The following is a 24866-nucleotide window of genomic DNA, read 5'->3' on the forward strand; positions in this document are numbered from 1 at the left end:
AAAATGCAACTCGTCACTTCCTGTCTCGGTGACAACGTTTTTTACCAGACAGGAAGTGGCATGTTGAATGTTTGTGCGCCACGTTCTCAACGCAATATAACCAGGTTCGATCTGCCTTATCATGTCAGTTCCTGAGTTAGGGACGTGCTGCACAAAAAATGCAACTCGTCACTTCCTGTCTCGGTGACAACGTTTTTTAACCAGACAGGAAGTGACATGTTACATTTTTTAAACCTGCCTTATGTCCTATGATTCCAGTTTAAATAAAGTTCCTGGGATAGGGACGTGCTGCGCAAAAAATGCAACTCGTCACTTCCTGTCTCGGTGACAACGTTTTTTTACCAGACAGGAAGTGACATGTTGAATTTTTGTGCGGCACGCAATAACCTGCCTTATGTCCTATGATTCCAGTTTAAATAAAGTTCCTGGGATAGGGACGTGCTGCGCAAAAATGCAACTCGTCACTTCCTGTCTCGGTGACAACGTTTTTTACCAGACAGGAAGTGGCATGTTGAATGTTTGTGCGCCACGTTCTCAACGCAATATAACCAGGTTCGATCTGCCTTATCATGTCAGTTCCTGAGTTAGGGACGTGCTGCACAAAAAATGCAACTCGTCACTTCCTGTCTCGGTGACAACGTTTTTTACCAGACGGGAAGTGGCATGATGAATGTTTGTGCGGCACGTTCCCAACGCAATAACCACGTTCGATCTGCCTTATCATGTCAGTTCCTGAGTTGGGGACGTGCTGCGCAAAACTCGTCACTTCCTGTCTCGGTGACAACGTTTTTTTACCAGACAGGAAGTGACATGTTAAATTTTTTAAACCTGCCTTATGTCCTATGATTCCAGTTTAAATAAAGTTTCTGGGATAGGGATGTGCTGCGCAAAAATGCAACTTGTCACTTCCTGTTTGGTACAAAAAAAAATAATACGTTGTCACCGAGACAGGAAGTGGGGGTAAATCTCTATAACGGAGCCCCGGATAGCAGGAAAAATCTTGGCGTTCACATGAATGCATCAATCATTTTTTTTCTTTCGCATTAACGCTCTTGAGCGACGAGAAGATTCTGAATACATTTCAGGACGAAGGGACGAAAGTGGACTGTCTCTGTTCATCAGAAGATGTCTTTTATAAATAAAGTTGGTTGAACACAGAGCCTGGCATGAATGGCACTCCCAGCTGTACAATGGAAGGGGGAGGGGGGGAGCAGGAAATGAGGACAGGACTGAGGGGGGAGGAGTCACACCAGGAAAACAAGCAGAGGAGACACAGCCTGATATCCCTGTGTACAGCGACACTGACACTGTGAGCGACATACCATGTAAACACAGCGAGACACACCGACATATAGGAAGAGACCGCAATCCGGTGAGACCTCATCTCTATTATATACCATGGAACGCTGTATACAATGTATCAGCTGGGATCTGTGTATACAATGTATCAGATGGGATCTGTGTATACAATGTATCAGATGGGATCTGTGGGATGACAGTGGGCAGTATGTACAGGAGAGGAGGGGATGACAGTGAGCAGTATGTACAGGAGAGGAGTGTGGAGGGATGACAGTGGGCAGTATGTACAGGAGAGGAGTGTGGAGGGGATGACAGTGGGCAGTATGTACAGGAGAGGAGTGTGGAGGGGGACAGTGGGCAGTATGTACAGGAGAGGAGTGTGGAGGGATGACGGTGGGCAGTATGTACAGGAGAGGAGTGTGGAGGGGATGACAGTGGGCAGTATGTACAGGAGAGGAGTGTGGAGGGGATGACAGTGGGCAGTATGTACAAGAGAGGAGTGTGGAGGGGTGACGGTGGGCAGTATGTACAGGATAGGAGTGTAGAGGAGATGACAGTGGGCAGTATGTACAGGAGAGGAGTGTGGAGGGATGACAGTGGGCAGTATTTACAGGAGAGGAGTGTGGAGGGATGACAGTGAGCAGTATGTACAGGAGAGGAGTGTGGAGGGGATGACAGTGGGCAGTATGTACAAGAGAGGAGTGTGGAGGGGTGACGGTGGGCAGTATGTACAGGAGAGGAGTGTGGAGGGGTGACGGTGGGCAGTATGTACAGGAGAGGAGTGTGGGGGGGGGGGACAGTGGGCAGTATGTACAGGAGAGGAGTGTGGAGGGGTGACAGTGGGCAGTATGTACAGGAGAGGGGTATGGAGGGGATGACATTGGGCAGTATGTACAGGAGAGGAGTGTGGGGGGATGACAGTGGGCAGTATGTACAGGAGAGGAGTGTGGAGGGGATGACGGTGGGCAGTATGTACAGGAGAGGAGGGGATGGCGGTGGGCAGTATGTACAGGAGAGGAGTGTGGAGTGATGACAGTGGGCAGTATTTACAGGAGAGGAGTGTGGAGGGATGACAGTGAGCAGTATGTACAGGAGAGGAGTGTGGAGGGGATGACAGTGGGCAGTATGTACAAGAGAGGAGTGTGGAGGGGTGACGGTGGGCAGTATGTACAGGAGAGGAGTGTGGAGGGGTGACAGTGGGCAGTATGTACAGGAGAGGGGTATGGAGGGGATGACATTGGGCAGTATGTACAGGAGAGGAGTGTGGGGGGGGGACAGTGGGCAGTATGTACAGGAGAGGAGTGTGGGGGGGGGGACAGTGGGCAGTATGTACAGGAGAGGGGTATGGAGGGGATGACAGTGGGCAGTATGTACAGGAGAGGAGTGTGGAGGGGATGACAGTGGGCAGTATGTACAGGAGAGGGGTATGGAGGGGATGACATTGGGCAGTATGTACAGGAGAGGAGTGTGGGGGGGGGGGGACAGTGGGCAGTATGTACAGGAGAGGAGTGTGGGGGGGGGGACAGTGGGCAGTATGTACAGGAGAGGAGTGTGGAGGGGTGACAGTGGGCAGTATGTACAGGAGAGGGGTATGGAGGGGATGACATTGGGCAGTATGTACAGGAGAGGAGTGTGGAGGGATGACAGTGGGCAGTATGTACAGGAGAGGGGGGGTGACAGTGGGCAGTATGTACAGGAGAGGAGTGTGGAGGGGATGACAGTGGGCAGTATGTACAGGAGAGGAGTGTGGAGGGGATGACAGTGGGCAGTATGTACAAGAGAGGAGTGTGGAGGGGTGACGGTGGGCAGTATGTACAGGATAGGAGTGTAGAGGAGATGACAGTGGGCAGTATGTACAGGAGAGGAGTGTGGAGGGATGACAGTGAGCAGTATGTACAGGAGAGGAGTGTGGAGGGGATGACAGTGGGCAGTATGTACAAGAGAGGAGTGTGGAGGGGTGACGGTGGGCAGTATGTACAGGAGAGGAGTGTGGAGGGGTGACGGTGGGCAGTATGTACAGGAGAGGAGTGTGGGGGGGGGACAGTGGGCAGTATGTACAGGAAAGGAGTGTGGAGGGGGTGACAGTGGGCAGTATGTACAGGAGAGGGGTATGGAGGGGATGACATTGGGCAGTATGTACAGGAGAGGAGTGTGGGGGGGGGGACAGTGGGCAGTATGTACAGGAGAGGAGTGTGGGGGGGGGGGGACAGTGGGCAGTATGTACAGGAGAGGGGTATGGAGGGGATGACAGTGGGCAGTATGTACAGGAGAGGAGTGTGGAGGGGATGACAGTGGGCAGTATGTACAGGAGAGGGGTATGGAGGGGATGACATTGGGCAGTATGTACAGGAGAGGAGTGTGGGGGGGGGGGCAGTGGGCAGTATGTACAGGAGAGGGGTATGGAGGGGATGACATTGGGCAGTATGTACAGGAGAGGAGTGTGGGGGGGGGGGACAGTGGGCAGTATGTACAGGAGAGGAGTGTGGGGGGGGGGACAGTGGGCAGTATGTACAGGAGAGGAGTGTGGAGGGGTGACAGTGGGCAGTATGTACAGGAGAGGGGTATGGAGGGGATGACATTGGGCAGTATGTACAGGAGAGGAGTGTGGAGGGATGACAGTGGGCAGTATGTACAGGAGAGGAGTGTGGAGGGGATGACAGTGGTCAGTATGTACAGGAGAGGGGTGTGGAGGGGGTGACAGTGGGCAGTATGTACAGGAGAGGGGTATGGAGGGGATGACAGTGGGTAGTATGTACAGGAGAGGGGGGGGGTGACAGTGGGCAGTATGTACAGGAGAGGAGTGTGGAGGGGATGACGGTGGGCAGTATGTACAGGAGAGGAGGGGATGACAGTGGGCAGTATGTATAGGAGAGGAGTGTGGAGGGGGTGACAGTAAGCAGTATGTACAGGAGAGGAGTGTGGAGGGGATGACAGTGGGCAGTATGTACTGGAGAGGAGTGTGGAGGGGTGACAGTGGGCAGTATGTACAGGAGAGGAGTGTGGAGGGGTGACAGTGGGCAGTATGTACAGGAGAGGAGTGTGGAGGGGATGACAGTGGGCAGTATGTACAGGAGAGGAGTGTGGAGGGGATGACAGTGGGCAGTATGTACAGGAGAGGGGTGTGGAGGGGTGACAGTGGGCAGTATGTACAGGAGAGGAGTGTGGAGGGGATGACAGCGGGCAGTATGTACAGGAGAGGAGTGTGGAGGGGTGACAGTGGGCAGTATGTATAGGAGAGGAGTGTGGAGGGGATGACAGTGGGCAGTATGTACAGGAGAGGAGTGTGGAGGGGATGACAGCGGGCAGTATGTACAGGAGAGGAGTGTGGAGGGGTGACAGTGGGCAGTATGTACAGGAGAGGAGTGTGGAGGGGTGACAGTGGGCAGTATGTACAGGAGAGGAGTGTGGAGGGGTGACAGTGGGTCGTATGTACAGGAGAGGAGTGTGGAGGGGATGACAGTGGGCAGTATGTACTGGAGAGGAGTGTGGAGGGGATGACAGCGGGCAGTATGTACAGGAGAGGAGTGTGGAGGGGTGACAGTGGGCAGTATGTACAGGAGAGGAGTGTGGAGGGGTGACAGTGGGTCGTATGTACAGGAGAGGAGTGTGGAGGGGTGACAGTGGGCAGTATGTACAGGAGAGGAGTGTGGAGGGGTGACAGTGGGTCGTATGTACAGGAGAGGAGTGTGGAGGGGTGACAGTGGGCAGTATGTACAGGAGAGGAGTGTGGAGGGGTGACAGTGGGTCGTATGTACAGGAGAGGAGTGTGGAGGGGATGACAGTGGGCAGTATGTACTGGAGAGGAGTGTGGAGGGGATGACAGCGGGCAGTATGTACAGGAGAGGAGTGTGGAGGGGTGACAGTGGGCAGTATGTACAGGAGAGGAGTGTGGAGGGGTGACAGTGGGTCGTATGTACAGGAGAGGAGTGTGGAGGGGTGACAGTGGGCAGTATGTACAGGAGAGGAGTGTGGAGGGGATGACAGTGGGCAGTATGTACAGGAGAGGAGTGTGGAGGGGATGACAGTGGGCAGTATGTACAGGAGAGGAGTGTGGAGGGGATGACAGTGGGCAGTATGTACAGGAGAGGAGTGTGGAGGGGATGACAGTGGGCAGTATGTACAGGAGAGGAGTGTGGAGGGGATGACAGTGGGCAGTATGTATAGGAGAGGAGTGTGGAGGGGATGACAGTGGGCAGTATGTATAGGAGAGGAGTGTGGAGGGATGACAGTGGGCAGTATGTACAGCAGAGGAGTGTGGAGGGGATGGCGGTGGGCAGTATGTACAGGAGAGGAGGGGATGGCGGTGGGCAGTATGTACAGGAGAGGAGGGGATGGCGGTGGGCAGTATGTACAGGAGAGGAGTTTGGAGGGGATGACAGTGGGCAGTATGTATAGGAGAGGAGTGTGGAGGGGATGACAGTGGGCAGTATGTACAAGAGAGGGGGCGTGACAGTGGGCAGTATGTACAGGAGAGGGGGGCGTGATGGTGGGCAGTATGTACAGGAGAGGAGGGGATGGCGGTGGGCAGTATGTACAGGAGAGGGGGGGATGGCGGTGGGCAGTATGTACAGGAGAGGAGGGGATGGCGGTGGGCAGTATGTACAGGAGAGGAGGGGATGGCGGTGGGCAGTATGTACAGGAGAGGAGGGGATGGCGGTGGGCAGTATGTACAGGAGAGGAGGGGATGGCGGCGGGCAGTATGTACAGGAGAGGAGGGGATGGCGGTGGGCAGTATGTACAGGAGAGGAGGGGATGGCGGTGGGCAGTATGTACAGGAGAGGAGGGGATGGCGGTGGGCAGTATGTACAGGAGAGGAGGGGATGGCGTGGGCAGTATGTACAGGAGAGGAGGGGATGGCGGTGGGCAGTATGTACAGGAAAGGAGGGGATGGCGGTGGGCAGTATGTACAGGAGAGGAGTTTGGAGGGGATGACAGTGGGCAGTATGTATAGGAGAGGAGTGTGGAGGGGATGACAGTGGGCAGTATGTACAAGAGAGGGGGCGTGACAGTGGGCAGTATGTACAGGAGAGGGGGCGTGATGGTGGGCAGTATGTACAGGAGAGGAGGGGATGGCGGTGGGCAGTATGTACAGGAGAGGAGGGGATGGCGGTGGGCAGTATGTACAGGAGAGGGGGGGATGGCGGTGGGCAGTATGTACAGGAGAGGAGGGGATGGCGGTGGGCAGTATGTACAGGAGAGGAGGGGATGGCGGTGGGCAGTATGTACAGGAGAGGAGGGGATGGCGGTGGGCAGTATGTAGAGGAGGGGATGGCGGCGGGCAGTATGTACAGGAGAGGAGGGGATGGCGGTGGGCAGTATGTACAGGAGAGGAGGGGATGGCGGTGGGCAGTATGTACAGGAGAGGAGGGGATGGCGGTGGGCAGTATGTACAGGAGAGGAGGGGATGGCGGTGGGCAGTATGTACAGGAGAGGAGGGGATGGCGGTGGGCAGTATGTACAGGAGAGGAGGGGATGGCGGTGGGCAGTATGTACAGGAGAGGAGGGGATGGCGGTGGGCAGTGTGTACAGGAGAGGAGGGGGTGGCGGTGGGCAGTATGTACAGGAGAGGAGGGGATGACGGTGGGCAGTATGTACAGGAGAGGAGGGGATGACGGTGGGCAGTATGAACCCCAGTCCAGCCAGAAAAATCTCTGAGAATCCCAGATATTAATAAATATGTATAGACAAAGACAAAATTATATATATAAAAAAGAAGCTGTACATCACTGCAATACATGAAGATTTCCCCACTGCATTTTTGTGGACTGATGTCAGCCCCGTGGTGTCAGCCCTGCCCAGTTGTCCTTGCCTCAACCACTCCCACTCTCAGATCTCCAGCCAATAAAATCTGTTCATTCTGTATTCAAAGATATGAACTTGGAAGGCTCTATGGGACAGCTCTGAATTTCTGGCAGGATCAACAGCTTTTCTTTTAGCTTTTGTCAAACAGATATACCAAAATACCTCCAATGCTATACTTAGCAGCGATAACAGAATAGTTAATTTCCTGTTGACATGTATGCCAACGCTCACACACCCTCCTGGCACCTTGGGATCTGATACTATGAGCATTTGTCTCCTAATGTTTATTCATGACCTGCATGGTGTATTTATAAAAAATACTGCATGTCACCAATAGATGGCACTTAATAATATGTCAAATTTCTATGATACTTGGCCCCATCTAGTGACCAAACACTGTATTTTCTATTTTAAATCGAAAAAATAAAAATTAAGCGTAGCCTTTTAAATAGAGTTCCAGGAAAATGAGAGCAGACCCTCTGTGCAAAACAACTTTAGTCACTTGAGCAGAGAGGATAAAAAAGGGTTGAAGTCTCACTCCTTGAAATCCAGCGGTCTTCAGCTAGCTTTAGTGTAATGTGAATAGGGTGATAATTATTTTACTTTGTACTTTTCCTGTATGATGTCAATGTTATTGTATCCAACAAGCTTACCAGTGATACAGTTGTGAACAGGGCATAGATGTCTGCGTACAGTGTTCATTAATATGTATGGACCCAGAAAGGTGGGCTGAATAAGTGATGTCTATATGCAGTGTCCGTTTAGAATCTAAATGGGCATACACCAGCTCACCACACTGGATACAGAAACTGCTGGCAGCGATGCAAGAGATGAATGAGATTCTTTCAGGAACTCCCACCTTGGTTCTGGAAAACTGTGTCTGGCATCCACCACACCATGCCGCGGGCCTACCCGGATCTGAAGTGCAGGCAGTGGCAACTGGTGCTCAAATTTTTTTTTTTTGGGGGGGGGGGGGCGCAAACGAAGAAAAGAAAAAAGAAAAAATTGCAGCCTCACTGTGCCCATCAAATGCAGCCACTGTGCCATCAATTGTCACCACTGTGCCATGCCATCAAACGCAGCCACTGTGCCATCAATTGTCACCACTGTGCCATGCCATCAAATGCAGTCACTGTGCCATGACAAACGCAGCCACTGTGCCCCTCAATTGTCGCCACTGTGCCCCTCAATTGTCGCCACTGTGCCCCTCAATTGTCGCCACTGTGCCCTTTAATTGTCGCCACTGTGCCCTTTAATTGTCGCCACTGTGCCCTTTAATTGTCGCCACTGTGCCCTTTGTCGCCACTGTGCATGTCACTGTGCCCTTTAATTGTTGCCACTGTGCCCATCGTCACCACTATGCATATTGATGCCTCTGTGCCCTTTGTTGGCTCTGTGCCCATCGTCGCCGCTGTGCCCTGTAAAATGCACTTACCTTTCTCCTTCCACGTCCCTCGATGTCTTCTCCCGCCTTGGTGACGCTTCAGCCAATCAGGTTACCGATAACCAGAATCGGTGAACCTGACTGGCTGAGACGGCCGCCAGTCTTATCCAAGGAACGCACCCCCGTACGTTCCAAGGATAAGCATCCGGGAGACGAGGGCTGTACTCGGAAAGCCTATCAGAGCCGCTGGCTCTGATGGGCACTTCCGCACCGCCAACCAGCTGCCGTTATTCAGGTGGTCGGCGCTCAAGGTCCGGCCATCTGGATAGACCAGCGGCAGCTGGCAACAATAACATACATTCATGCAATGCATGAATGTATGTTATTTCAGTGGCGGTGTGGAGCCAGAGGGGGCGGCGCTCCAGCGCCCTCTATAGACGCACCGCCACTGAGTGCAGGTGTCGCTGGATAACCTGGAACAGCCTCCAATCTGCTGGAGGAGAGAAACGATGCTGTCCACAGAGATCCCTCCAGGTGCAGCTGAACGGCTCCCCGCTCTGTCGGCCACAAATCACCAGCAGCTCACAATGACACAGAGCTCCCTGCTGGCAGATTCAAACCGGCGTCCCAAGAGAGCGATGTAGGCCGCTGCAGCCCCATTTATATCGTCTCCTAGTCGTCTGTTTTTCTATTGCCAGCAATCTGGTAGTCTTAGTTCAAGCCAGTCCCACTGGAATGGAAACCTCAGCGTTCTGAACTACATCTCCCACGGTGCTTTGCTCTGAGTTTTGTCAAAAGGAAATGACACAAAGTATAGCCAACATTAGAGGGCGCCAACCCCACATTAATAACATAGCAAACATGTCTCTGAATTGCAGGCATAATAGCTAGCTGCTGGCTACATTCTCCCCCCTACTTGAATTCTTTGGTCCCCAACGAGAGGGAGGCATTAACTTATTCAAACTTTATGGAAGGAAAATATTTATTAATAGGCTATAATGACATTAACCAGAATCTAAAATCAACAAATATTGACACACATTTGGGTTTTGCCTGAACCATTTATATACACCTTACATTCTCCCCCCTACTTGAATTCTTTGGTCCCCAAAGAGATGGAGGCATTAACTTATTTTAAAATTTATGGAAGGAAAATGGTTATTAACAGGTCTATAATGACATTAACCACAATCTAAATTCAACAAATATTGACACACATCTGGGTTTTGCCTGAACCATTTATATACAACTTCAGTTAACTCAAAATTTCTTTTTTGGACAGGCCAGGGCAATGGCTGTGTCCCTCCCATTGGTGTCAGAGGTTAAAGCAAAGTCGCCCCCTATCCAATTGACAGTAGAGGGATTAGGCGTGGGAACTTTGAATGGTAGGAATCACTTCATCAGAGTTTTCTCCTAAAGTATCATAAGTGAGTCGCTTTGGAGGGTTTATACTTCATCTCAACCACATATGAGAATACTTCTCAGAGGCTTGAACAAAGTTCTCTGCTGGACCCCTGGCATGATCAGGACTGCGTGGCTCCAGAGGGAAATCCGTAGCTGCATTCTCCGGACTTGGCTGTGTATCAACTTCCTCAATAGGTTCAGAGATAATGCTCAATCTTCACCCATAATGGGAACTTCAGCCTCTGAGGGGCAATCTGGTTCAGGCAACACCAAGGGTTCATCAACAAAACTCAACAAGTCCCTTGTTTCTTTCTTTCTCAGAGGATAGACTGGTACTCTCAACCTTAAAGGGGTTGTAAAGGTACAATTTTTTTATTTTTTTCCTAAATAGCTTCCTTTACCTTAGTGCAGTCCTCCTTCACCTACCTCATCCTTGATTTCGTTTTTAAATGTCCTTATTTCTTCTGAGAAATCCTCACTTCCTGTTCTTCTGTCTGTAACTCCACACAGTAATGTGAGGCTTTCTCCCTGGTGTGGAGTGTTGTGCTCGCCCCCTCCCTTGGACAACAGGAGAGTCAGGACACGCACTAACACACAGCTCCTTTCTCTATCTGCAACGTAGAGAGCGTCCTGACTCTCCTGTAGTGCAAGGGAGGGGGCGAGGGTGACACTCCACACCAGGGAGAAAGCCTTGCATTACTGTGTGGAGTTACAGACAGAAGAACAGGAAGTGAGGATTTCTCAGACGAAATAAGGACATTTAAAAGCAAAATGGAAGGATGAGGTAAGTGAAGGAGGACTGCACTAAGGTAAAGGAAGCTATTTAGGGATTTTTGTTTTACCTTTACAACCCCTTTAATGTGATCGGCTTCCCTAAATGATGGTAACATTTCAACTTCTGGACTAGGTGATCTTCGTATTGTTTTAGACAGTAGTCCTCCTCTTCCTCCTCTTCCTCTTCCTCTTCTTCCTCTTCTTCCTCTTCTTCTTCCTCTTCCTCCTCTTCCTCCTCTTCTTCCTCTTCTTCCTCTTCCTCTTCTTCCTCTTCCTCCTCCTCTTCTTCTTCCTCTTCTTCCTCCTCTTCCTCTTCTTTCTTCTTTCTTCTTTCTTCCCTTCCTCCTTTCCTCCCTTCCTTCTTTCCTTCTTTCCTTCTTTCCTCCCTTCCTCTTTCCTCCCTTCCTCTTTCCTCCCTTCCTCTTTCCTCCCTTCCTCGTTCCTCCCTTCCTCTTTCCTCCCTTCCTCCCTTCCTCTTTCCTCCCTTCCTCTTTCCTCCCTTCCTCTTTCCTCCCGATCTTGGCTTGCATACACACGGTCACACAAAAGTTCTCGTAACTTTCGACCGTCAAGAACTTGGTGACGTACAACATTACTACGAGCCAAGAAAATTAAGTTCAATGCTTCGGAGCATGCGTCAAATTGGTTCCGAGCATCTATCGGAATTTTGCGCGTTGGAATTTCCAATCAGAATTTTTTCCGTCTGAAAATTTATGAACCAGCTCTCAAATTTTTGCTAGCAGAAATTCCCACAGCAAAAGTCAGATGAAGCCTACACACGGTCAGAATTTCCGACCAAAAGCTCACATCGGACTTTCTTGTCGGAAATTCCGACCGTTTCTACGGGGCATAACTCTTGCGTCAGTCTCCGTTTCTGTAAGCCACATGCAGTAAGACACTATCTCCTCGTTATCTTCCTCTTCTTCTTGCAACACAGAGGGAACAGGATCTTGTTGATGTGAGCGAGTCTGGGGTGGAGTTGGTTTCTGAGGAGGTGAAGGGAGCACTTGAGGCAGCCTGACTTCGGGTGACCACATTTCCAAACTACCATTCAGGGACACCCCGCTTTCCCAAAAATTAGCTTGTGCTGTAACGAATCACAGCGCAGGATTTATAATTTCTCCAATCACAAGCATGGGGCGGGGATTGTGCTCCTCCAGGCATTCCAGGAGACCTAGCACTGAGAAGAAGGAAGGCAACAAGGATTGCTCTAGGTGTGCATTGTGCTTTCCACTGTTACTTGTCTGAAATTGCATTGGGTGATGAGTTTTTCTAGGCTTGTGCAGGATCTGCCAGCTTCTAGCAGTTGGTGATCTCCAGTGACTACATTAGTGCACTGCAGAGCCGAAATAATCATTTTTGGCAGTGAAAATGTACATTGAATTAGAAGGTGGAGCTGATGACTTCCTTGTTCTCAGTCCTGGTCTGATGGGCTATGATGCAGACTACCGACAAGCTGAATGTAGATCAGAGCAATGTTTACATGGGTGGGGAGGAAAAAGGCAGAGGCGAGGTCACTAAATGTATTAATGGGAATGATGTGTTTTAAAAATACAGCAATAATGACACTAAAGTGCTCAAGAAATTGCTATGGCTCCCGGTTATGGTTGGGGTGTCACTCGGTGTTCTGTCCTCTCTACATATGTCCCTGTGTGTAACGCAACATGCAGCTAAACCCTTCCATTCTGCAATAAGCCAGACTGGATATCATTTTGAAGCTTTATTGCCAAAACAGGGTGGGGGTGAAACTATTAGAAACAAAATAATAAGAAGTTCATATAATCCGGTATATGAAATATACAGAAAACACAATGAATACTTAGGCTGTGGATAGCAGTGATTCTCACCAGCGATTCTGCCTGAGGGGATGCAAAGACATGCAAGTTCCAGTCCAACACGTGCCCTGCTTGGAGGCTCCTTCTCCCCAGTCTCTAAGATGGAGTCTGAGCCCCCAGAATGCATCTGTCTCCACTTCTTAGATTGAAGGATAATGGGAACTTTTATTAACCACTTGACACCCGCACGCCGTCATATGACGTCCAAAACGGGGACCTGTTATCCTGGGTGGACGTCATATGACGTGATGGGCTTTGCGGGGGGGATATCTCAATGATGCCTGCACCCGGAGGCATCATTGAGATATCATTTTTTAGCGGCGGCGATCCTGCGCACCGTAAGAACGATCATAGCGGCGGTTCCGCCGCTAGATCGTTCTTACAGGCGGCGGGAGGGGACATCCCCCCCCTCCCGCCGCCATCCGGTGCTTCTCCACGCTCTCCCGTCCCACCGGGGGCCCGGAGAGATGATCGCCGTCCGCCGGATGTTTGCCATAGAGAAGACTGGTGACGATCTGGTCACCAGTCATCTCTATGACCGTCGGAGGCCCGGGCGCGATGTGATGACGTCACGCCCGGGTCCCCGTAAGTAAACAAACCGCAATTGCGGCTAGTTTGAATGAGATCTGTGAATTTTTTTTCACGATCTCATTCTTTCCAGCCTGCAGGAGAGATGTGGGGTCTTATTGACCCCGCATCTCTCCTTAAAGAGGACCTGTCACACACATTCCTATTACAAGGGATGTTTACATTCCTTGTAATAGGAATAAAAGCGATTGAAAAAAAAAAAGTGTAAAAAAAAAGTGTAAAAAATAAAGAAATAAGTAAAATAAAAAAGAAAAAATAATAATAAAAAAATTAAAATGCCCCTGTCCCCGGTAGCTCGCGCTCAGAAGCGTACGCACACGTAAGTCCCCGCCCACGTATGTAAACGTCGTTCAAACCACACATGTGAGGTGTCGCCGCGTGCGTTAGAGCGTGTGCAACAATTCTAGCACTAGACCTCCTCTGTAACTCTAAACTGGCAACCTGTAAAAATTTTAAAGTGTCGCCTATGGAGATTTTAAAGTAACGAAGTTTGGCGCCATTCCATGAGTGTACGCAATTTTAAAGCGTGACATGTTAGGTATCTAGTTACTCGGCGTAACATCATCTTTCATATTTTACCAAAAAATTGGGTTAACGTTACCGTTTTGTTATTTTTTAATTTATGAAACCATTTTTTTTACAAAAAAAAGCCGTTTAAAAAATTATTGCGCAAATACGGTGCAAGATAAAAAGTTGCAATGACCGCCATTTTATTCCCTAGGGTGTCTGCTAAAAAACATATATAATGTTTGGGGGTTCTGAGTAATTTTCTAGCAAAAGAATGAGGATTTGTACATGTAGGAAAGAAGTGCCAGAATAGGCCTGGGAAGGAGGTGGGTTTTAAAGCCCGGTATTGAAGTGGTTAAAGCGGTTGTAAACCCAAAATTTCATCTTTGCATATCATTTTGTAGTTTTTTTTTAACAATGAATTGCCATGAGTCATTTTTTCTGTACCTGCCTCCTGTCCCTGTTATCGATATTTTCTTGAGTCATTACGTATACCCCGCATGCGCCGTGTCATCCTTCATTCCGGCCAGCTGAGACCTGGCCGGAAAGATTCAGTGTCCATGTCGGGGCTGCGTCATTTCCTGCTTTAGACGTCAGCCCCGACATCCTGCTATACTACATGCACAAGAGCGTCATGGTTACCATGTGACCTGTACGTCACATGGTACAGGAGAGCCAAACGGCAGACAGACAGCCAGTTTTAAAGTCCGTGGAATGTGTCTGAGGAATGTGCTTACACAGCGTGCTCCCGGAGGTATTGTCACTCCTTTCTGAAGCACGCTGTGATTTATTTTCTATACGTTTCCATAGTAACCGGAAACAAGGCTTGGAATGTCTCTTTACTAGTGCGCATGCGTGGGATTATCGAGAGAAGGACGTTCTGTGGGCGGAAATACAAAGCAGATTTAGATGCAAAAGACCACAGTGAAGATGGCGCTGGCGAATATACTGAAATAAGGTTTGGATTATTAAGAACATATGCTGTAAGCTAACATATTTATATATACACAAAGTGGTCATTCGATTCATACTTAATTTGCCTTTCAGAATATTATGAATATAGTATTGATGTGTGTGGGTTTACAACCGCTTTAAAGCTGAACAGTTTCTAGTTTATGCAAAGCAGTAAATATATTACTGGCTCCATCTAGTGGTCAAATTTCATATTGCAGGCTGAGTTTTCCTTGAGCGCACAGGAGGTCACTAGAGGACTTGAGCACACTGGATGACACTGGGGTGCACAGGAGGTCACTAGAGGACTTGAGCACACTGGATGATACTGGGGTGCTCAGGAGGTCACCAGGTGACATTGGGGCATTGGAGTCACTAGATGACATTGGGGTGCACAGAAGGTCACTAGATGACATTGGGGTGCACAGAAGGTCACTTGATGAGACCGGGGCACTGGAGCACACAAGATGACATTGGGGTGCACAGGTCACAGGGGCAGGTATGTATAGCAACGGGGGGCTCAGGCAAAGCATAGTAGCCTGTTGCCTCCCAATTCGGAGCTGCACCGATCGGGAAATCCATATATAATCCAGTATATGAAATATACAGAAAACACAATGAATACTTAGGCTGTGGATAGCAGTGATTCTCACCAGCGATTCTGCCTTAGGGGATGCAAAGACATGCAAGTTCCAGTCCAACACATGCCCTGCTTGGAGGCTCCTTCTCCCCAGTCTCTAAGATGGAGTCTGAACCCCCAGAATGCATCTGTCTCCACTTCTTAGATTGAAGGATAATGGGAACTTTTATTAAAGCTGAACAGTTTCTAGTTTATGCAAAGCAGTAAATATATTACTGGCTCCATATAGTGGTCAAATTTCATATTGCAGGCTGAGTTTTCCTTGAGCGCACAGGAGGTCACTAGAGGACTTGAGCACACTGGATGACACTGGGGTGCACAGGAGGTCACTAGAGGACTTGAGCACACTGGATGACACTGGGGTGCTCAGGAGGTCACCAGGTGACATTGGGGCATTGGAGTCACTAGATGACATTGGGGTGCACAGAAGGTCACTAGATGACATTGGGGTGTACAGAAGGTCACTTGATGAGACCGGGGCACTGGAGCACATTAGATGACATTGGGGTGCACAGAAGGTCACTTGATGAAACCGGGGCACTGGAGCACACTAGATGACATTGGGGTGCACAGGATGCAAAGACAGGCAAGAGTCCAGTCCAACATGTGCTCTGCTTGGAGGCTCCCTCTCCCCAGTCTCTAAGATGGAGTCTGAGCCCCCAGAATGCATCTGTTTCCACATCTTAGATTGAAGGATAATGGGAACTTTTATTAAAGCTGAACAGTTTTTCTAGTTTATGCAAAGCAGTAAATATATTACTGGCTCCATCTAGTGGTCAAATTTCATATTGCAGGCTGAGTTTTCCTTGAGCACACTGGATGACACTGGGGTGCACGGGAGGTCGCTAGATGACATGAGCACACTGGATGATACTGGGGTGCTCAGGAGGTCACCAGGTGACATTGGGGCATTGGAGTCACTAGATGACATGGGGGCATTGGAGTCACTAGATGACATTGGGGTGCACAGAAGGTCACTTGATGAGACCGGAGCACTGGAGCACACTAGATGACATTGGGGTGCACAGAAGGTCACTTGATGAGACCGGGGCACTGGAGCACACAAGATGACATTGGGGTGCACAGAAGGTCACCAGGTGACATTGGGGCATTGGAGTCACTAGATGACATGGGGGCATTGGAGTCACTAGATGACATTGGGGTGCACAGAAGGTCACTTGATGAGACCGGGGGACTGGAGCACACTAGATGACATTGGGGTGCACAGAAGGTCACTTGATGAGACCGGGGCACTGGAGCACACTAGATGACATTGGAGTGCACAGAAGGTCACCAGGTGACATTGGGGCATTGGAGTCACTAGATGACATGAGCACACTGGATGACACTGGGGTGCTCAGGACGTCACCAGGTGACATTGGGGCATTGGAGTCACTAGATGACATTGGGGTGCACAGAAGGTCACTTGATGAGACCGGGGGCGCTGGAGCACACTAGATGACATTGGGGTGCACAGAAGGTCACTTGATGAGACCGGAGGACTGGAGCACACTAGATGACATTGGGGTGCACAGAAGGTCACTTGATGAGACCGGGGGCGCTGGAGCACACTAGATGACATTGGGGTGCACAGAAGGTCACTTGATGAGACCGGGGCACTGGAGCACACAAGATGACATTGGGGTGCACAGAAGGTCACTTGATGAGACCGGGGCACTGGAGCACACTAGATGACATTGGGGTGCACAGAAGGTCACCAGGTGACATTGGGGCATTGGAGTCACTAAATGACATTTGGGTGCACAGAAGGTCACTTGATGAGACCGGGGGCACTGGAGCACACTAGATGACATTGGGGTGCACAGAAGGTCACTTGATGAGACCGGGGCACTGGAGCACACTGGATGACACTGGGGTGCTCAGGACTTCACCAGGTGACATTGGGGCATTGGAGTCACTAGATGACATTTGGGTGCACAGAAGGTCACTTGATGAGACCGGGGGCACTGGAGCACACTAGATGACATTGGGGTGCACAGAAGGTCACTTGATGAGACCGGGGCACTGGAGCACACAAGGTGACATTGGGGTGCACAGAAGGTCACTTAATGAGACTGGGGCACTGGAGCACACAAGATGACATTGGGGTGCAGAGAAGGTCACTTGATGAGACCGGGGCACTGGAGCACACAAGATGACATTGGGGTGCACAGAAGGTCACTTGATGAGACCGGGGGCACTGGAGCACACTAGATGACATTGGGGTGCACAGAAGGTCACTTGATGAGACCGGGGGACTGGAGCACACAAGATGACATTGGGGTGCACAGAAGGTCACTTGATGAGACCGGGGCACTGGAGCACACAAGATGACATTGGGGTGCACAGAAGGTCACTTGATGAGATCGGGGGACTGGAGCACACTAGATGACATTGGGGTGCACAGAAGGTCACTTGATGAGACCGAGGCACTGGAGCACACTAGATGACATTGGGGTGCACAGAAGGTCACTTGATGAGACCGGGGGACTGGAGCACCCTAGATGACATTGGGGTGCACAGAAGGTCACCAGGTGACATTGGGGCATTGGAGTCACTAGATGACATGGGGGCATTGGAGTCACTAGATGACATTGGGGTGCACAGAAGGTCACTTGATGAGACCGGGGCACTGGAGCACACTAGATGACATTGGGGTGCACAGAAGGTCACTTGATGAGACCGGGGCACTGGAGCACACTAGATGACATTGGGGTGCACAGAAGGTCACAGGGGCAGGTATGTATAGCAACGGGGGGGGGCTCAGGCAAAGCATAGCAGCCTGTTGACTCCCAATCGGGAAAGCTGTTTCCTGATTGGCCCCACTGCCGATCAGAAGAGCGGTCTGGGATGCACTGAGGTCATGGGACGTACAAAGCGTACTGGGGTCCCAAGGTGAAACTGGATACTCTGGATTCGCCAGATGACACAGGGTGCACTAGAGTGCACTAAAAGACATTGGGGTACACTGGAGGTCACTTGGAGTCAGTGGATGACATGGGGCACTAGAGTGCATAAAATTACATTGGGGTGCACAGGAGGTCACTCAGAGTCACGGAAGAAGGTAAGTATAGCTGCAGGGGGCTTGGGTAGTGCATAGTGACAAGTCGCTTTGCAATGTGGACACACACCATTAAGCCGCCACCTGATTGGCTGCAGTTCTGACACTGGGTGAAACCCAGGAATTCCAGGGACTGTGCATCAGACAGGAGACCCGAAGAGGAGGTTAGTGTGCAAAAAATAAACTGACCAGGGGTTCTAACCCTTCCCTACTCTTTCCGAAACTAAAAACACAAGTTTTGTCTATACAGCCTCAGTTATTTCCAATGGTGCTCATGTAGTATAGAAGGATCTGCAGCTCGGGGAATCTTCCCTTGGATCCCCCAGAGCTGTGATCACTCCGGATTATCTCTACACCTGATGGACTTTGTACTCCAGGAATGCAGTTCCCCAATCAGATTCCATGTGAACTGCCTATCCCCATAGAGGTCAGCGGGGAAGCAAACAGAAGCAACTTAAATGCAAGTCAGTGCGTCCCACTGATTCTCCATGGAGGGTACTCCAACCCCATAGGTGCCCACACAGGTATGGTGATCCAATTAGAAGAAGCCGTCTGGTTTCCACATCGAGAGCCAGGGTTATTGTCCGCAGCATGCTGGCGGGGGAAAGGCTTTTCTTTATAGGAAAAAGGGAACTGTAATGGGAACGTGTGACTCCCCCTTGTGACAGTTCTGGCACCCGTTAATTGGCCCTTTGAAGCACCCAGAAGTTCCTCATGGGAGGGCAAGGAGACCACCCCCTCCAGCCCTGTGTAAGCTCAGACTTGAAGCTTACACAGGACGTCTATTCCTCGGGGAGGAAAGGGACATTTTTAAACTTCTGTAGGGGCCACAATAAAGAGAACCTGTTCCTTTTCCTTGCAAGGCCAAGCTTGGGTTTAGCTACAATAAAACAAATTTGACCGATACGTTCTATATCCGCAAGAAAGTGATCCATCCCTGATCCATCCCTGATCCATCCCTGGTCCATCCCTGATCCATCCCTGATCCATCCCTGGTCCATCGCTGGTCCATCCCTGGTCCATCGCTGATCCATCGCTGGTCCATCGCTGATCCATCCCTGGTCCATCCCTGGTCCATCGCTGGTCCATCCCTGGTCCATCGCTGATCCATCGCTGATCCATCGCTGGTCCATCCCTGGTCCATCCCTGATCCACCCCTGGTCCACCCCTGGTCCACCCCTGATCCACCCCTGATCTATCTCTGGTCCATCGCTGATCCATCCCTGGTCCATCGCTGATCCATCCCTGGTCCATCGCTGATCCATCCCTGGTCCATCGCTGATCCATCCCTGGTCCATCGCTGATCCATTCCTGGTCCATCGCTGATCCATCCCTGGTCCATCCCTGGTCCATCGCTGATCCATTCCTGGTCCATCGCTGATCGCGGATCCATCCCTGGTCCATCCCTGATCCATCCCTGGTCCATCGCTGATCCATTCCTGGTCCATCGCTGGTCCATTCCTGGTCCATCCCTGGTCCATCCCTGGTCCATCCCTGGTCCATCCCTGGTCCATCCCTGGTCCATCGCTGATCCATTCCTGGTCCATCGCTGATCGCGGATCCATCCCTGGTCCATTCCTGATCCATCCCTGGTCCATCGCTGATCCATCCCTGGTCCATCCCTGGTCCATCGCTGATCCATCCCTGGTCCATCCCTGATGCATCCCTGGTCCATCCCTGATGCATCCCTGGTCCATCCCTGATGCATCCCTGGTCCATTGCTGATCCATCCCTGGTCCATTGCTGATCCATCCCTGGTCCATTGCTGATCCATCCCTGGTCCATCCCTGATCCATCCCTGGTCCATCCCTAATCCATTCCTAATCCATTCCTGATCCATCCCTGGTCCATCCCTAATCCATTCCTGGTCCATCCCTAATCCATTCCTGATCCATCCTTGGTCCATTCCTGATCCATTCCTGATCCATTCCTGATCCATCCCTGATCCATCCCTGATCCATTCCTGATCCATCCCTGATCCATTCCTGATCCATCCCTGGTCCATCCCTAATCCATTCCTGATCCATCCCTGATCCATTCCTGGTCCATCCCTGATCCATCCCTGGTCCATCGCTGATCCATCCCTGGTCCATCGCTGATCCATCCCTGATCCATCCCTGGTCCATCCCTGATCCATCCCTGGTCCATCGCTGATCCATCCCTGGTCCATCGCTGATCCATCCCTGGTCCATCGCTGATCCATCCCTGGTCCATCCCTGATCCATCCCTGGTCCCTCGCTGGTTCATCCCTGATCCATTTCTGGTCCATTCCTGATCCATTCTATTTTCTAAAACACTACACGGATTAGAGTCACCATTTTAATAGGCGGATCCTTCTGTTGTTTGCAGATTCTGGTACACAAGATGAAGCCCATCTCTCCCCTGCATCACCTACTCCTATCGGCGGCGCTGATCCTCGCCAGCTCTTCATTGGCACACGCCCTCATCTACGCGGTAAGATAATATAATTTTTTATTTTTTTATTATTGAGTAGGCATAGAGAAAATATCAACAAATACATCCGAAAGGAAAAAAAATGAGGCCTACGTTTTCTCTCCAGGTTTAATGCTGTACATTCATTAAAAAAAAAAATGGTTGGGGGAAATACCGAATTATAGCCACTAGATGGAGCTGATGATCATGGGAAATAAATATGCTTTTTTTTTTATTGTCGGCTCCATCTGGTGGCCAAAATGCATTATTTTCCGCAACAACCAACTTTTTATTTTATTTTATTTTTTTATAATTTGGAACTTTCAACCTGTAGAGGAAATAGAACAGCAGTTTTACTGGGCATATAGTGTAATATTTATTTTTATTTTTTATAAATGCACCCCTTACTGGGCGTATTTTTATTGATATATTTTTTTTTTTTAATTGAGTAGGCATAGAGAAAATATCAACAAATACATCCGAAAAAAAAAAAAAAAATGAGGTAAAACAGGCCTACGTTTTCTCTCCAGGTTAAATGTTGTACATTCATTAAAAAAAAAAAATGGTTGGGGAGATACCGAATTATAGCCACTAGATGGAGCTGATGATCATGGGAAATAAATATGCATTTTTTTTTCATTGTCGGCTCCATCTGGTGGCCAAAATGCGTTATTTTCCGCAACAACCAACTTTTTATTTTATTTTTTTATAATTCGGAACTTTCAACCTGTAGAGGAAATAGAACAGCAGTTTTATTGGGCATATAGTGGAATATTTATTTTTATAAATACACCCCTTACTGGGCGTATTTTTATTGAGATATATATATATATATATATATATATATATATATATATATATATATATATATATATATATATATATATATATATATATATATATAATTTTTTTTTTTTATTCATTTTTTTTTTTTTTTTTAATGTCTGTGGAAAAAAAAATGTCATATATTATAACTCACAATTGCGAGTTATAATATGAAATTTTTTTTTTTTCACAGACATAAAAAAAAAACAATAAAAATACGCCCAGTAAGGGGTGTATTTATAAAAATAAAAATAAATTTTCCACTATATGCCCAGTAAAACTGCTGTTCTATTTCCTCTACAGGTTAAAAGTTCCGAATTATAAAAAAAAGAAAAAGAAAAAAAAAGTTGGTTGTTGTGGAAAATAACGCAACTTATTTTTTTTCTTTTTTTTATAATTCGGAACTTTCAACCTGTAGAGGAAATAGAACAGCAGTTTTACTGGGCATATAGTGGAAAATGTATTTATATTTTTATAAATACACCCCTTACTGGGCGTATTTTTATTGTTTTTTTTTTTATGTCTGTGAAAAAAAAAAAATTTCATATTATAACTCGCAATTGTGAGTTATAATATATGACATTTTTTTTTCCACAGACATTAAAAAAAAAAAAAAAATGAATAAAAAAAAAAAATTATTGGGCGTATTTTTTTTTTTTTATTCATTTTTTTTTTTTTTTTTTAATGTCTGTGGGAAAAAAAATGTCATATATTATAACTCACAATTGCGAGTTATAATATATGACATTTTTTTTTCACAGACATTAAAAAAATAAATAAAATGGGCGTATTTTTATTGATTTTTTTTAATTAATTTTTTATTTTATTTTTTAATGTCTGTGGAAAAAAATGTCATATATTATAACTCGCAATTGCAAGTTATAATATATGACATTTTTTTTTTCACAGACATTAAAAAAATAAATAAAATGGGCGTATTTTTATTGATTTTTTTTAATTAATTTTTTATTTTATTTTTTAATGTCTGTGGAAAAAAATGTCATATATTATAACTCGCAATTGCAAGTTATAATATATGACATTTTTTTTTTTTTTTTCACAGACATTAAAAAAATAAAATAAAAAATCTATAAAAAAAAGATATGTTGATGTATACCCCTTATACGTGAGCTTCAATTACACAAATAATGTTTTTTTTTTTATTGTTTTAAACAAAAAACGCACACACGCTAGTTCTTGCAGCCGTTTGACCCTTTTAGGCTGAGGGCAGCCCACATTTCAGGTATACTTCCTTATTAAAATGGGCCCACCACTGCTAGGAGAAGAGGGAGGGGAGCGCCTCTCCTCTCAGGCTTTCAGCTGTGTGTGTAATCTGAGCCTGTCTTTCACAGCAGAGTTTATTTTTTATTTTTGTTTACAAACTTTTTTTTTTTATTGAGGTACACATATTTTAATTTTTTTTAACAGTAAAAGGTTTTATAAAATTAATTTCTGTGTCTCGGCGTCCGCACAGCTGCCGCAAATAATCCCTGCAATAATGTGTTTTTATTTCCTATGATCACCGGCTCCATCTATTGGCTGTTATACTGTATTTACCTGAAATACGTCAATCAGGAAAATAATGTATCATGGCCACTAGATGGAGCTGTTGATTGTTGGAAATGAGCACGTTAGACACAATGGGGTAGATTCAGAGAACAATTACGCCGGCGTTTCCATAGATACGCCGCGTAATTGCTAAGTTGCGCCGGCGTATCTTCTTTCTGTATTCAGAAAGCTAGATACGCCGACATTAGCCTAAGATCCGACTTGCATAAGTCTCTTACGCCGTCGTATCTTAGGGTGCATTCTCACGCTGGCCGCTAGGTGGCGCTCCCGTAGTTTTCAGCGTAGAGTATGCAAATTACCTACTTACGCCGATTCACAAACGTACGTGCGCCCGGTGTTCGTTTTTTACGTCGTTTGCGTTAAGGCTTTTTCGGCGTAACGTTGCTCCTGCTATTAGGAGGCGCAGCCAATGTTAAGTATGGACGTCGTTCCCGCTTCGAAATTTGATTTTTTTTACGTCGTTTGCGTAAGTCGTTCGCGAATAGGGCTGGACGTAATTTACGTTCACGTCGAAACCAATACGTCGTTCCGCCGTACTTGGAAGCAATGCACACTGGGATATGTACAAGGACGACGCATGCGCCGTTCGTAAATCACATCAGGTCATCACATATTACCATAAAACACGCCCCCCCTTCTCCATTTGAATTACGCGCGCTTACGCCGGCCCCATTTACGCTACGCCGCCGCGACTTACGGAGCAAGTGCTTTGTGAATACTGCACTTGCTCCTGTAAGTTGCGGAGGCGTAGCGTAAATACACTACGCTGCGCCGCCGTAACTTATAGCGCAGCTACCTGAATCTACCCCCATTACAAAGATGATTTGCGACAGCTGTGCAAATGTTAGGATCATTTTTTTTTTTTTTTTTATAATTTGACTTCTAAGACTTAATTTTAATAATTTTTATTTTTTTTATTAGTATTCGGATAAAAATACGACGGAGCCGCAGGCATTCGACGACCTTCCGGCACAATTTGGGCTCAGTTTGCCCATTGAAGGACTGCGGGTGAGTACTGCAGAGATTTGTACCCTCTGACTAGACACGTGCAATTAGTTTTGTTCCAAATTTTTTTTTTTTTTAACCACTTAAAGTGGAGTCCCACCCTGCAATTTTTATTTTTTTTTTTACCGAAAATTAAAAAAAATTATTGGGGGGAAAAAAAAAATGTTTTACCAGAAATAGCGGTTGCTATGCGGAAGTTCCTAATCTGCCTCTTCTTCCACGGCGGCAGGTCTTTCTCCCTCGTCCTCTGTCGCGGTGTCTTCTGGGGAATGGTGCGCACTGCCTTCTGGGAACTGTGCGTATCCCAGAAAGCAACCGCCCATTCACAAAAGCGGCGCGAGACTCGCGCAATGCGCGCAGTAGGAAACGGGCAGTGAAGCCGCATGGCTTCCCGTCTCCTGGTCCCGTCTCCTGGGCTGGCATTGGACGGCTGTTCCGTCTATCATAGGAGGCGGGACTTTGTATTAAAGAGGCCGCCAAGTAAACAGCAGATTCTCCTGTATGTAATCTGTTGGCGCTCGTCCCGCCCCTCCCCCTGTCAACCTTCGAGGGTGCAGATGGGCATTGATCAGGCTGCATTCATGGCAATGGTGAGGCTGCATTCTTGGCAATGGTGAGGCTGCATTCTTGGCAATGGTGAGGCTGCATTCTTGGCAATGGTGAAGCTGCATTCTTGGCAATGGTGAGGCTGCATTCTTGGCAATGGTGAGGCTGCATTAATGGCAATGGTGGGTGCTGCATTCTTGGCAATGGTGAGGTTGCATTAATGGCAATAGTGGGTTCTGCATT

The 24866-nt window shown here is 48.2% G+C and overlaps 1 protein-coding gene across 1 annotated transcript in view; it reads left to right on the forward strand.

Annotated features, from left to right (window-relative positions):
* Window positions 1-1210: 1210 nt before the first annotated feature.
* Window positions 1211-24866, forward strand: part of RNF167 (ring finger protein 167) — a 61039-nt gene continuing 37383 nt past the window's right edge. The window contains exons 1-3 of the mRNA XM_040346971.1: window positions 1211-1372; window positions 20595-20699; window positions 23994-24080. Coding sequence (XP_040202905.1) covers window positions 20610-20699; window positions 23994-24080 — 177 coding nt within the window. The 5' untranslated portion in view covers window positions 1211-1372; window positions 20595-20609. The remainder of the gene's footprint in view (window positions 1373-20594; window positions 20700-23993; window positions 24081-24866) is intronic.

This window comes from Rana temporaria, chromosome 3, assembly GCF_905171775.1.
Source record: "Rana temporaria chromosome 3, aRanTem1.1, whole genome shotgun sequence".
Taxonomy (NCBI): Eukaryota; Metazoa; Chordata; class Amphibia; order Anura; family Ranidae; genus Rana; species Rana temporaria.